At 42.1% G+C, this 15,537-nt stretch overlaps 2 protein-coding genes across 3 annotated transcripts in view; both read right to left on the minus strand.

Annotated features, from left to right (window-relative positions):
- Positions 1-15,537, minus strand: part of Uba1 (ubiquitin-like activating enzyme 1) — a 472,916-nt gene that overhangs the window by 150,297 nt on the left and 307,082 nt on the right.
- The window catches only part of LOC137650116 (dymeclin), a 243,632-nt gene that overhangs the window by 54,509 nt on the left and 173,586 nt on the right, over positions 1-15,537 (minus strand). For both annotated transcript variants that reach the window (XM_068383247.1, XM_068383248.1), the window contains exon 8: positions 8,275-8,582. In XM_068383247.1, the coding sequence (XP_068239348.1) occupies positions 8,275-8,582 (308 nt within the window). The remainder of the gene's footprint in view (positions 1-8,274; positions 8,583-15,537) is intronic.

Below are 15,537 nucleotides of genomic sequence, written 5' to 3' on the forward strand. Positions count from 1 at the left end.
AACTGCGTAGCATAAATAAACCAAACGTTAGTTCATCTTTGAAAACAGCACGAAGACTATTCAAAGAATTGATTTCTTAAAATATTTTCTAAAAATATTCATCTCATCAATCTAAACAAATATAAAAGTTGAATGGGCTCAACGTTGTTTAACTTCGTTTTCCAAGCCAGTACCGCCTACATAGAATAGGCATAGGTCGCTTATAAACAAAAATATAAAATTTATCTCGGTGTTTAGTATAAATGGAAAGCGAATCGAAGAGGCCTAAAAAAGGCGGATGAGATATAAAATATATAGAGGTAAATCTATAAATATCAACAATAATTTATAAAGCGATAAAATAATTACTAAAAGCCTTCAACACATTTCCGTACACTGAGGGAAGGGTCGGCCATCTTTTATCAATGGAAAATCCAGAGAGATTAAAAAAAAGCAAGGGTAAAAAAAAAAATTTCTCTCCTTTCAAAAGAATTTCTTTTGAAGATCGTATTGTTAGAGAATAATCCAACACGGCGAAAGCCATAAAACCATGAACAAGTACTTCACCAATCAGTAGAAACTTGAGGTTAAGCGCGAGCGGAACCAATGCTATCACTACCACCGACAGAGAAGAACTGGTTTGGTTGAGAAGTATATGCGGTATCTGGCCGATAGTTGGCGCTGGTGGGCACACCCGGCAGCCTTCATGGCGATCGCTCGCGAGTTTTTGGAATCTGTCGACCGTCGGAGACGTAAGCTATATACATATTCACTGGCTAAGTTTACTATTTAAAAACATCTTTTTCTAACAGCGCTAATACTTTTAAGACTATATGCTTCGACCTTTCTGGGGGTCGAGGTATCAGCTCATTGTAGAGCTCATGAAGTCAGGATATTCTAGTAGGACTGGTGATTGGGTTTGGTTGGCCATAGAACCTTCTTAAGGGAGTATACCAACACGTCCTTCAACTTTTCTGTTCTTGGCCATGTGGTGGCTGCTCAAGCAGTTATATAGTCTGCCCAGTTCACTTATGGCACAAGAAGCATCTTGTCAATAATAAAGCGTTAAATGTAAGTAGGGAGGAAATGTAAAATAACTGGCTTCTCTGCTTCTTTTTAATTCCCATTACTAGGGAATACGCTTTTGCACTATTATGAATCTGATACTGTTAATCACTAATTTTCCTCATTCTCCCTTTGTAAGGGGGAAGACTGTGGAATGGATACCTATCCTTCGGCCATTATAGGCCAGGTATTCATTGCCAGACTGCATTTCCCCCTTGAGAGAGAAAGTTTCTTTCATCGACCATATACCAACTAAGTACTGGTGAGGTCCTATCAAAATACTCATCCTTCTGATGGGCTGACAAGAGGTTACTGGGCTCATTTCCTTTACTCGTGTATGGAACCAATGAGACTTGCATTTCCAAAGAAGAAAAAGAAACTAGTTCGGTTCTAGGGGGCTTCCTACCCAACAATAAGCGAGTTTAAAGGACGAAAGGTTTGTATACAAGTAGGAACAAATAAAATTTTTTAAATAATTTCTAATTTTCCTAGCTATACAAACCTGAATCCTTTTAAATTAAATTTCCCACCTTAACCACCAATCTTAGTCCTGAAATGAAGGTCAAAGGGGAGGAGTCTTTCAAAGGGGTGTGGGCAGAGCTACTCACCGGGATCACCATCTGTCATTAACTACCTCGTAAACAATTTCACAGTGTATTTCAGCTCTGTTAAAGACATTCCTTATTTTAAAGGTATCAAGTATGTATAGCTAGGAAAATACAAATTAATTCTAAAATGTTGTTGAATAGATGTTATTGAATATCATTTAAACTTGGCATAACTGAGATGAATTAATAATATTTAAATAACTACACAGACAAAACCAAATCCTCAATGGTGTGAATATGATATTTTGATTATAAAATAAATTTTTGAATATACTTACCCGGTGAATATATAATAGCTGACGTCTCCGACGGCTTGACAGAATTCAAAAACTCGCGAGCGATCGCCATGAAGGTAGCGGGTGTGCCCACCAGCGCCGACTATCGGCCAGATACCGCATATACATGTAAAGAGCTCCAGTTCTTCTCATCCCGCTGGGTCTCTATCGGGGAGGAAGGGGGGGCCTTTAATATATATATTCACCGGGTAAGTATATTCAAAAATTTATTTTATAATCAAAATATCATTTTTAAATATTAAACTTAAGCCGGTGAATATATAATAGCTGATTCACACCCATGGTGGTGGGTAGAGACCAGTATTAATACAGTTTACGGCGTATATGCTTAGAGTTTTTGACAGTTATATCATAACAAAACCCAAATAAATATAGGTACCTGGTAAGGAAGCTGACTCTAACGATTACTCTGCCTTGTTAGTCCGCTTTCCTCACGAAGCCCAGCCATCCTCTTAGGATGCTGAAAGACTCCCAGGAGCTGAAGTATCTAGGGCGACAACCCATACAACAGGACCTCATCAAAACCCTTAATCTGGGCGCTCTCAAGAAATGACATTTGACCACCTGCCAAATCAAAAAGGATGCGAAAGGCTTCTTAGCCTTCCGTACAACCCAATTAAAAACATTTAAAGAGAAGATTAAAAGGATATTGGAATTAAGGGAATGTAGTGGTAGAACCCTTACCCACTACTGCACTCGCTGCAACGAATGGACCCAGTGTGTAGCAGTCCTCATAAAGAGTCTGGACATCTTTTAAGTAAAATGACGCGAATACCGACTTGCTTCTCCAAACGGTCGCGTCCATAATACTTCGCAGAGATCTGTTTTGCTTAAAGGCCACAGAAGTTGATATAGTTCTTACTTCGTGCGTCTTAACCTTAAGCAAGCAACGATCTTTTTCACTCACGTGAGAATGAGCCTCTCGGATTAAAAATCTAATAAAATATGACAAAGCATTCTTTGACATAGGCAATGAAGGCTTCTTAACTGAGCACCACAAAGCCTCAGATCCACCTTGTAAGGATTTAGTCCGAGCTAAATAAAACTTCAGAGCTCTAACTGGACACAGCACTCTTTCAAGCTCGTTGCCTACGATCTCTGACAGGCAAGGTATATCAAATGACTTAGGCCAAGGACGAGAAGGCAGTTCATTTTTGGCCAAGAAAACCAAGCTGAAGTGAACATGTGGCTTTATCTGTAGAAAAGCCGATGTTCCTACTGAAGGCATGGATCTCACTGAACCTTTTAGCCGAAGCCAAGCACACTAAGAAAAGCGTCTTGAGGGTGAGATCCTTCAGGGAGGCTGAATGTAATGGCTCAAACCTGTCGGACATTAGGAACCTTAGGACCACGTCTAAGTTCCATCCAGGAGTTGCCATACGACGCTCCTTAGAGGTCTCGAAGGACTTAAGGAGATCTTGGAGATCTTGATTATTGGACAGATCTAAGCCTCTATGTCTGAACACAGACGCCAACATGCTCCTGTAGCCCTTAATAGTGGGCGCTGAGAGGGAGCGAACATTTCTCAGATGTAGGAGAAAGTCTGCAATTTGGGCTACAGAGGTACTGGAAGAGGAAATGGATGATGACTTGCACCAGTCTCTAAAGACTTCCCACTTCGACTGATAGACCTTGATGGTAGATGCTCTCCTAGCTCTCGCAATCGTTCTGGCTGCCCCCTTCGAAAATCCTCTAGCTCTTGAGAGTCTTTCGATAGTCTGAAGGCAGTCAGACGAAGCGCGGGGAGGCTTTGATTAAGACTCCTTACGTGGCTGCCGTAAGAGATCCATCCTTAAAGGTAGACTCCTTGGAACGTCTACCAGCCATTGAAGTACCTCTGTTACTCACTCTCTCGCGGGACAGAGTGGAGCAACCAATGTCAAACTGGTCCCTTCGTGAGAGGTGAACTTCTGCAGCACCTTGTCTAGGATCTTGAAAGGTGGAAAGGCATAAACGTCCAGGTGAGACCAGTCCAGCGGGAAAGCGTCTATGTGAGCTGCCTCTGGATCTGGAACTGGAAAGCAGTAAGTCGAGAGCCTCTTTGTCAGAGAGAGTAGCAAAAAGATCTATGGTGGGTAGACCCCATGTCATCCATAGCTTCTCGCACACAGTCTTATGCAACGTCCACTCCATGGAGAAGACTTGTCCTCTTCTGCTGAGGCCGTCCGCCAAGACATTCATTTCTGCACAAATCTCGCCAAAGGAGAGATGTTACTGCCTTAAAAGGAGTTCCTTCTGATCCGTGGATCAAAGAACCGAGCCTTCCAGACTGTCCAGTGGAGCTCCCTAACCCAAATCCGCTGCATCTGAAAACAACACATGGTTTGGGTTCTTGATCGCAAGAGAAAGACCTTCTCGAAGTCTGATGTTGCTGTCCCACCAAGTCAGACATGTCTAGACTGAGTTGGAGATTGGGAAAGAGATACTCACTAAGCCCTTCTCCTTGTTCCAATGTTTAGGTGAAATAGGAAAGGGCATAGGTTGAGTCTCCCCAGAGAGATAAACTACTCCAGCGATGAAAGAGTTCCCACGAGGCTAGCTCAAACTCTTACAGAGCAACTGTTTTTCTCTTGCAAGTGAAGGACTTTTAACAGAGCTTGTTCCATTCTTGCGGGAGACGAAAAGGGTCGAAAAATCAGACACTGTATCTCCATTCCCAAAAAAAAAATAGTCTGGGATGGGATACTGTAAGTTACGACTTCTCTACGTTCACTATGAGACCTAGCTCCTTGGTTACGTCTAATGTCCATTAGAGGCTCTCCAGACAGCGATATAATGACGAACGCCCTGATTAGCCAGTCGTCAAAATAAAGGGAGGCTCTGAATCCTCAAAAAATGTAGAAAGCTTCTACATTTTGCAAGGGCCTTGTAAAAACAAGAGGAGCAGGAATGAGGTCGGAGTACAGTGCTCGACAGTGGTACATTACTTTCCCGTCCACAAACCTCAGATGTAGTTGAAAGTTTGGATGAATCGGGATGAGGAGGTATGCATCCTGAAGGTCGAGAGAGACCATCCAGTCGCCTTCCCTTAATGCTGTCAAGACAGCTTGGTAGACTTCATCGTGAAGTTTGTCTTGACAATGAACACAGAGCGCACTTGCATCTTACGTACTCCTGCAGTGAACGTGGCTGCCAGATCATTGGAGCCATCCCTGATAGTCTTGTTCCTGCAGAGAACGTGGCTGTCAGATCATTGGAGCCATCCCTGATAGCCTTGTTTATGCATGACATAATTGTACAGCAAAACCTCAAACGCTCGAAAAACTCCTAACAGGAGATGGTCTAGCTCTGAAGCCGACCATAAAATCTTGGAGCGTCTCATGGCCAGGCGCCAGGGAGAGTCTATGAGGCTTGAGAAGTCTATCTGGGCAGAGGCAGGAACTCCCATGCCGAGAACTTCTCCCGTGTCATACCAGACGCTCGCTCTATAAGCCAGTTTAAAAGGGGGGAAAGCAAAGGCTGTCTCCCCCAAACTCCTCCTGGTGATCAACCAGTCGCCTAGCAAACGTAAAGCTCTCTTAGAAGAGTGAGAGAGCACTAACTTAGAAAACAACGGCTTCGAAGTAGCTAGGCCTAGTGTAAACTCTGACGTTTAGGCGAACGAGGAGCAGCAGTTACAAAATGGTCCGGACTAAGATCCTTAAAAATCAGCATGATTTATTTAAAGTCCATAGAGGGCTGAGCAGCTTTAGGCTCCTCTCCGTCTGACAGAGTCCCCAAGGGAATATCAGTAGGAGGGGTAGGAGGGGAATCAGCAACTTCCTCATCTGAAGGACTGACCAGCAACAACAATAGGTGCGGGAGGACGCTCGACGTCAAGTCGAGACTGCCTTGACTGCCTAGATAGAGCAGTTAAAACAACTCTTGACTGCGGTGCTTGACGTTCAACGTCAAAACAAGGCAACTGAGCTGGTTGGCGAACGTCCTGAACGTCAACACGAGACTGCGGCAGCGGCTGAACGTCAACACGAGGCTGCGGCAGCGGCTGAAAGTCAACACGGGACTGCAGCGAGTAATGATCCAAGTCACGTGACTGACGTGACAAACTACCGACATCACGTTTCATAACGTCAAACGGACGAGTAAATGCTCATTTGGGCGGCTGACAGCCAGAGTCTCGTTTAGTGTAACGGCGACTCGAAAGCGAAGGTTCATCGTGAACCTGCTCAACGTCATACTTCTCCATAAGGGAGGCAAGCTTAGTCTGCATGTCCTGCAGGACAACCCATTTAGGATCAACAGGAGTCAGGACGGGCCGAGACGACGGTAACGTCTGTGTTGGCAAAACATTGCCTTTACCGCGACCCTCGGACCCCGTGTTACGCTTGCGTTTAATAGGCGAACCGTCTTCCGACGACTGCAAAGGGTCAGAGCTGTCCCCATGGCTACAGCCAGGACGCTGGACCTGTCCTGAATGGACTGACTTCCGCTTTAAGGGTCTAGAAACTTTGCTCCAAGATTTCTTTTGCGAGAAGCCTTCGGATGACGAGGAGAAAAACAGCCTCGCTCGTCTTATGGTAGGGGCGATCTTGCTAGACACGCCCGATACCATAGAGGGAACGTTAATTCGTTGGTTAAAGCCTCTCGTCCCCATAAGTCCTACGACATTACTTCTCCCTGGTAGCATGGGAGCCTGAAAGAGGTATCGGACAAGGTGAACGACAAGCACGAACAGACGAACCCTCGGTCGCAACACTAAAAAACACTTTGCGCAATTATCACTTTATCACTACGATTTTCTGTTTTTGCACTTACTTCACTGAAATCGTATTTTTCAATAATTTCACATTAGGCATGAATAAAACTGATTTCTACCTGAAGCACACAATTCTCCCCTACATCAAAAGGTTATAATTGCGAAATAAGTCGTATAATGTAAGCACATTAATACAAGCAAAAATCAGTAAACATATATATCGAATAAAACGGAAATATATAAAGTTAAAAGGATCAGTGCCTGGGGAGGAGACTAAACACTAGTTCATTAAAAACTACGTTTTCAATCTCTCACCGTACAGTGCCTTGGGACGAGAATAAAAACTAAAAACGTTTTATCCTTTCTCCTCGTACAGAGACTTGGGACGAGAGTAAAAAAAAACTGACTCGAGAACAACGTTACTCGCTTGGGACGAGAATAAAGATCGGAGCGTTCTCTCTTCCTCTCTCTCTCTCTCTCTCTCTCTTGATTTCACAGAGAAGAGAAAAGCCCACTCACCCTTCGTCAATAAACAGGTTATTTGACTAAAGGAAAAAACTGAAAGGACCAAGAAATTGAAAATTAACAAGTTCCTTTAAATTAGTATTTAAAACATTTCAGTTTGAAAGAAGAATGAACAAAACGTCAAAATCGATTTACTCTTTTTGCAAAGTGAAACCGTGATTCTCTCTTTCTCTATCGTAACGATAGAGCGCAAACTGCGTAGCATAAATAAACCAAACGTTAGTTCATCTTTGAAACAGCACGAAGACTATTCAAAGAAAATCTTTCATAAAATATCTACTAAAAAATATTCATTTAATAACTCTTACAGAGCAAATGATTTAAACTTAACGAAAATAAAAGTTGAATGGGCTCAACGTTGTTTAACTTCGGTTTCCAAGTTAGGACCGCCTACTCTCGGACTAGGGGAGGAATAGGTAAGGCCGCATATAAACAAAACATTAAAATTTATCTTGATGTTTAGTATAAATGGAAAGCTAATCGAAGAGGCCTAATAAAGGCGGGTGAGATATAAAATATATAGAGGAAAATCTATAATTAACAACAACAATTTATAAAGTGATAAGATAATTGCTAAAAGCCTAAAACACACTTCCGTACACTAAGGGAAGGGTCGGCCATTTTACTCTGTGGAAAAAAACCAGAGATAAAAGCAAGGGCAAAACACTTTTACTCTCCTTTCAAAAGCATTTCTTTTGAGGATAGTATTGAATAATCCAACACGGCGAAAGCAATAAAACCAAAACCAAGTACTTCACCAATTCGGTAGAAAACTCGAGGTCATAATAGCGAGTGGAATCGACTTGTCGATGAAACCGACAGAGAAGAACTGGAGCTGTTTACATGTATATGCGGTATCTGGCCGATAGTCGGCGCTGGTGGGCACACCCGCTACCTTCATGGCGATCGCTCGCGAGTTTTTGAATTCTGTCAAGCCGTCGGAGACGTCAGCTATTATATATTCACCGGCTAAGTTTAATATTTAAAAATAACATATGCATAAGTAATAATATTTCCTATGTAATGCACATTATGTACACCATTGTAGATCTTATTTCCTTGATTGAATTTACATGCTATTATGAATGATTATTGCACTACTTACGATGTCATGAATAGTTTTGTTAAATGAGTCATCTTCAGAAAGAATGAGCAGTATTATTAGGGACATATAAATGTGATGTGAGGTGCTATCTGGAGCATGGTACAAAGTTCTGAGAATTGGCAGAATAAGGTTTTCCATATCAGTTCTTGACAGCACATAGGTTCGAAAATCTTCATTCTTATGCAGAAGTAGATAAAGAACTAAAGTTGTTTGGTCTTCTTGCAAGTGAGTATATAAGGTTTTGTACAATGTGGCAAATTCTAATTTGAAAGTAGCAACGGCTTGGGTAGGAGTACTCTCGGCAGGATCTGTAAAAAAAAATAAGTTACAGTACAGAGCCACCAATATTACATAAAACATTCAATGACACAAATCAATACAAATATTTCAAAGATGTACAATAAAATCTGGAACCCTAACTATAGAAAATTTCAAGGACAGAGCACAGCTGCATTAATAAAGCTTATCTACTAATGTGCTTCTCATCTAAAGTGAACTATCTTACAACATAATTTCTGTCATGGTTTAACAAAACAATAAAAATCCTATCTGAATACTGTACTGTATAAATAACACATTTCATGTATTTTAACTATTATTTGTACCGTACCGTAATTCGTAAAATTTTACAAAACCCTTTGAACCTACCAAAAAAAAGCCTAGTAAAATGATATTTTCATTATAAAATAAGTATTTAAACATACTTACCCAGTGGATATATATATATATATAGCTTAAGTCCCTGACGTCACAGCATAAATTCAAAACTCGCGGCAATCGCAGATTGAGTAGCCAGGTGTACCACCAGTGAGCCCTCATGCGATGCTACTTAGAACCACTCCATATTTCATCAGATTTTCCATGCCCATAGGTTTCTAGATGGGAGGAGGGAGGGAGTTAAATTATATATATCCACCGGGTAAGTATGTTCAAAAATTTATTTTATAATTATAATATCATTTTTAAACATCTGACTTACCCGGTGGATATATATATAGCTGATTGACACCCTTGGTGGAGGGTCAGAGACAGCCACATTGTTGGAATATTACTTAAGTATTCCATCCCAGACTATTCTTTTTTTGGGGATGGAGATACAGTGTCGAATTTTTCAGGCCTTTTCGTCTCCCAAAAGAATGGAACAAGCTCTGTTAAAAGTCCGTCACTTGCAAGAGAAAAACAGTTGCTCTGTAAGAGTTTGAACGAGCCTCGTGGGAACTCTTTCATCGCTGGAGCAGTTTACCTCTCTGGGGAGACTCAACCTTTGCCCTCTCCAAGCTTAAGGTTCGTACCTGATAAGGAAGCTGACTTTTATGATATTAGTCATTAGTCCACTTTCCTTATGAGACCCAGCAATCCACTCAGGAGGCTGAAGACCTCTAGGAGCTGTCAAACCAGTCTAAAAACCTCTATGTTGACAGGACCTCAACCAATACCCTTGTTCCGGGCTCTCTTAAGGAACAAAATTGACCACCTGCTAAAATCACTGATTGTGTAAGATTGTCGACCAATCTCCAAGCAACCATAAAAATACAAAAGTTCCAAGAGAAGAAAAGGATATTAGGATTATGGGAATGTAGTGGTGGATCCTTACCCCACTACTGCACTCGCTGCTACGAATGGTCCCAGAGTGAAGCAGTCCTCAAAAAGAGTCTGGACACGTTTCAAATAATGTGAAGCGAACACAGATTTACTCCTCTAAAAGGTTGTGTCCTTAATGCTTTGCAACGATCTATTCTGCTTGAAGGCCACCGAGGTTGTTACAGTTTGAACTTCAATCGTCTTGGCCTTTATAAAAACTTGCAGTCTGCCTTACTGCCAAGTGCATGAGCCTCTTAATTAAGAGCCTGATAAAGAATGAAAGAGCATTCTTGGACATGTGTAACGAGGACTTCTAGACTGAGCACCAAAGAGCTTCCGACTAGCCTCGCAACTCTTTCTTTCAGTTCAAATATAACTTCAGAGCACAGGACTCTCTAACTCCTCGCCAGCCACATCCGAAAGGTTCGGAATCTCAAAGGTCAAGGTCAAGAAGGGCGTTCGTTCTTGGCGAGAAAGCCCAACTGCAATGAGCAGATAGCTTTGTGATCTCGAAAAAAAAACAATCATTTAAGCTAAAAGCATGAATCCCACTGACTCTGTGAGCTGTCGCCAGACTGACCTAAGATAGAGTCTTCATCGTGAGGTCCTTAAATGAAACTGAATGCAAGAGCTCAAACCTGTCACTCATAATGAACTTCAGGACAATATTCAGATTCCAAACTGGTGAATCCTGGAGCTGTTACTTTGATGTTTCAAACGATTTGAGAAGTTTCTGTAAGTCTCTAACATTAGAAAGGTCCAACCTTGATGGAAGAAGTACTCCTTGCTCCTGCAATAGGTCTAGTTGCTTCCTTCAAAAAAACCTCTAGTTCTTGTGAGTTTTTTAATAATCTGAAGACAGTTAGATGAAGAGCTTGGAGATTTAGATGGTACCTTCCAAGTGGGGTTGTTTGAGTAAATCCACTCTTAATGAAAGACTTCTTTGAGTGTCTACCATCCATTGCAGTACCTCTGTGAACCACTCTCTGAGGGCCAAAAGAGGGTCACTAGAGTCAATTCGTTCCTTTCGTGTGACACAAACTTTTGCATCACTTTGTAATGAATTGAACAGTGGAAATGCGTACAAGTCCATGTCACGAGCTGTTTGATGCTTGGGGTCGCATTCTGCTTGATGGTTGACATCGCGTCCCGATCGACGCTTGACGTCACTTCTTGCTGGACGCTCGACGTCACGTCCTGCAGGACGTCATGTTCCGCTAGAAGCTCAACGTCCCGTTAGGTGGACGTTCGACGTCACGTCTGTCTGCTTGACTCCTTGGGTTAAAATGGCTAAAATACGACATTTAACTAGGGAGTTGTAAAGACGTTCGTCATCAAGAACATCTCGACTAGTAGCCTCACTACACTTGGTGTCCAGGTGTGAAGTTACCTGACACTCAGGGTCCAAGCCTGCTACTCTCTTGTTGTTCGCAGGCTGATAAACTAGCATGAGCGAAGAGAGCTTCTGTTGCATATCTAGCAGCATAATAAAAACAGGGTCAACTTGTTGTGGTACAGGAGACGTCACGTCTACCGCAAGCTCTCTTTCTATACCGTTTAAAAAACACACAGAGCGTCCAGAAGACAATAACCAGTTTAACGGTGGAGAAGGAGCATGGACCGATGTCATACTAGACTCACACATCTGTCCTGCAACTGGGTGAGTTGGACGTTATTTGACAGTTGCCGACATCCTTAAAGGATGTTTGGTAGGAGAGTTTTCTTCGGTAGAATGAAAAAACACTCAGAACTGCTCCAAAGACTACAACCAGAAGCTTGCGGTGTCATGATAGGACGCTGATTGACCGTGTCCACCTTCCTCTTCAGAGGTCTGGAAGTTGACGCCAGCCTCGTCTGGGCGCTGCGTCATCCAAAGATGACGAAAAAACTTTTACCTCACCTTTCCTATGATGAGCGTCCAGGGAAGCGTCAATAGGTATGCTCGAGGAGGCGTCTGCTCGGGAGCTAAAGCCTCTCGTTTCCTTTGTCGTTCGACATTCCTTCTCCCAGGGGATATGGAGCTTGGAAGAAGTTTTTAAGGTCGACATTCCTTGGAAGAAGTCTATGGATTAGAAGAACGACAGGTCCTAACAGACGCACCCTCTATTTGAGGGGTGATGTTTAGACCGAAATAAAGAGCCCAAAACTGGAAAACTTCCTCCTATACACAGACCTTCAGGTATTGCTTGGAATTTGGATGGATGAGGATGTGGAAGTAAGCATCCTGGAGGTCTAAAGAGACCATCCAGTAGACCTTTCCTACTGCTGTAAGGACTGATTTCGATGTCTCCATGGAGAACTTTGTCTTCTGAACGAAGGCGTTGAGAGCAGTGACATCCAGGACCGGACAATAGCCTCCCTCTCCAAAAAGAGACATTTGATGTTGCATAGCCTGTCTCTTTGGCTCCTCTCTGTATTTGGCAGAGAGGTCTATCGGAGAAACTAATAAAGGAGGTTTCACTAGGAAAAAGATTTCACATCCATCCTTTAGTAAGAGCACGGACCAAAGGTCTCCTCCTCTCCTCTCCCAGGCTCACTAGAAGTAGTTAAGTCTGGCTCCTACTGTTGTCTGTGCAGTATAGAGAAAAAGTATGCAGAAACTTTCTTGCTGATTTAGACACCAAAACCTTTGTCTTTGACCAACTCTTGAGGGAGAAGAGAGGAAGAAAAAAGGGAGTGGTGCAAAGTTATCCTGCTTCATTGCCTGCATTCCTTAAGAGACTCAGCGATCCACCCAGGAGGCTGTAAAAGTCTCTGTGGGGCTGCCAACAGGTCCTCGACCTCAAAGTGGCTAGAACTCCACCTTTGCTATCCTGGCATACCTGATAAGGAAGCTGGCTTCATAGGTTTTTATGCCTCATTGCATCCAGCCTCCCATCATCCTCAAGCTCTATTAGATGATCGAGAATTTTTCTATGTACAACGACTTCTCTCACAAAGCCGGTTGTACTGCAGCATTTGTTGCTCAGGGTTTTGACGGAGGATCAGACTCAAGACCCCAAAGACCTACGTCCACAAGCACACAGCAAAAAAGAGGACACTGCCTTTTCTCACAAAAGCACTAATGCACTTCCTGCTGCTCCAGCTGAAAGTGTTGCTGCACCAACATCTGTAGTTAGGCTCTTTATGCTGCATTGAGGACATGCTATTGCACTGCCCTACCAGCACCCTCATAGTAAACAGAGACTCCTTTGACGCCTTCCTTAGCGAAAGCTCTGAAAGCGGGACGAGGAGCAGCAGGCACAAAATAAATTGGAAACTCTTCAGAAAAAAAACTCTTAGTTTCTTAAAGTCAACTGAAGGGAGAAGGATCTTAGGAACTTCTCCTAAGAGAATTCCACTAAAAGATAAATAGGGGAAAAGAGATCATCAATCCCTTCCTCCTACAAGTCTCTAACCGAGGTAGAGATGTCTTGTTTCCTAGGAGTCAACTCCTTAAGGTCCTGAATTCTGGCCTCAATGCTTTTAGAGGTTTAATTCTAGCCCTCTAACAGACACCAAGAGTTAGTTCAAGCGGGCCTTGGTCTGAGAAAATAATATCTTTCCAGTTAATATTTATTTCTGTATCTTTTAATATAGCGCCTGGCGTAACAATGTTCCAACGCTAGACGCTCACGGTCATTACGATCGGAACTAAGACGTTCGCGATCTTGACACTCAACGTCAAGTCCAACTGCTGGACTCTTGACGCCATGCAACTGTTTGACGCTCGGTGTCACCTCTAACTGCTAGACACTCGACGTCAAGTCCAACTGCTGGAAGCTTGACGCCATGGAACTGCACGACAATCGGCGTCACGTCTAACTGCTTAACATTAGACGTCGAGTCCAACTGTTGGAAGCCAGACGCCATGCAACTGCTTGACGTTCAGCGTCACGTGACTCTCGGAACCATGCCGTTCACGATTCAGACGCTCATGATCTAAACGCTCGCCATTAAACACACTCGCGATTCCTCAAGTCACAGCCAAAAACACACAACGTTCGACGTCACGTCTTGCAACTGCTTGACGTTCAGCGTCACGTGACTCTCGGAACAATGCCGTTCACGATTCAGACGCTAGCGATCTAGACGCCCGCGATTAAACATACTCGCGATTCAGACGCTCGGAACTAGCCGTTCGCGTCTAGAATTGTCGATCATCGAACAAGAGAGACAGAAGTTGCACTATGTTACAAACATTGTGTTAAACTCTTACAGCAGCGTTAGTAGCTAGCTGGCCAAAGCTCTGCGTTCGGCGTTAGATAACACTTTTACCTCGCCTTACCTACGGCAAGGGCGAGCGACAACAGGAACGCTCGAGGGGACTTCTGCTCGGGTCTTACAAAACGCTCTGCGCCAAGCTAACGCCTCTCGTTTCCTTTCGCCGATCGACATTCCTTCTCCCAGGGGTTGGGGAACTTGGAAAAGGTCTAAGGCTAGGATAACGACAGGTCTGAGCAGAAGCACCCTCCACTGTACTGCTTAAATTAACTGCACTAATTTAGCACTAAAAAACTTGCACTTTTAAACTCTTTCACATAAGACCAAAAGTAGACATGCCCAACGTGAGAGATCTATTCTGTCAAGGGCTTGAATGAGAAAGCACTAGGTATTCTCTGAATCCTATATAAAATGTAACAAAATATTTTATATAAAATATCAAATGAACAGATATAAGAATAAATTATATATATACACAGATACATACATATATATATATATATATATATATATATATATATATATATATATATATATAAATATATATATATATATATATATATAAACAACCCTTATTATTTAAGGGTTTCCAATAAAAGATGATTTGCCACATTCAACAATTGGAACATCTATATATATATTATACAAACGAACAAGTAAACAACGATACAAACGATCGTGAGACTATATCAATTGTCATGAATACTAGTTAGTGTAAAATTAACTATACGCTAATTTTCTTTAATCTCTGCAAAAAGATTATCTAAAGAAAAAATACTAAAAGGACAAATATTTATGTAAAATAACACATTCCTTTTTATCTTATAAAACTTGAATACTGTACTTTGGTTTTTAAGAATTTACTTTTCATAAGTAACGATACAAAGAAATTTATAATACTGTATCGACTGACTGAGAACTGCGTCGCGTAAATTAAACTGAACGCTAGTTTAGTTAATCTTTGAAAACAGATCGAAGACTATCTAAAGAAAGTATACTAAAAGGACAAAAATTTCTTAAAATAACATAATCCTTTAATCTTATAAACTTAAACACTTTGTAAGATAGTATTCACTTATCCTTCTTTGTAGAAAAAGAGAGAAATTGCAAGTCATACTATAGCCTACGTCATATGACTGTGACGTCATAGAGTAGGCGGAGTGTTTACCTACCGCCATCATGTTTTTCGTTAGATTACAGCAGGTTGAAAAACTTCTAATCCTACCTTTTAAGCTATAACCATAGCGATCAAATACCAAACAAAACAAAAATATGCGAATGCCTATAACCAATTTAGGAGTACATCACCAAGATAACTGCCAAAATTCAGGTTAATGACGAGTGAATATCAGATGATGTTGCCTGCGTGAGCGGCAGAGAAAATCTGATGAAATATGTAGTGGTTCTAAGTACCGTCACTTGAGGGCTCACTGGTGGTACACCTGGCTACTCAATCTGTGATTGCCGCGAGTTTTGAAT

The sequence above is a fragment of the Palaemon carinicauda genome, chromosome 11 (assembly GCF_036898095.1).
Source record: "Palaemon carinicauda isolate YSFRI2023 chromosome 11, ASM3689809v2, whole genome shotgun sequence".
Taxonomy (NCBI): Eukaryota; Metazoa; Arthropoda; class Malacostraca; order Decapoda; family Palaemonidae; genus Palaemon; species Palaemon carinicauda.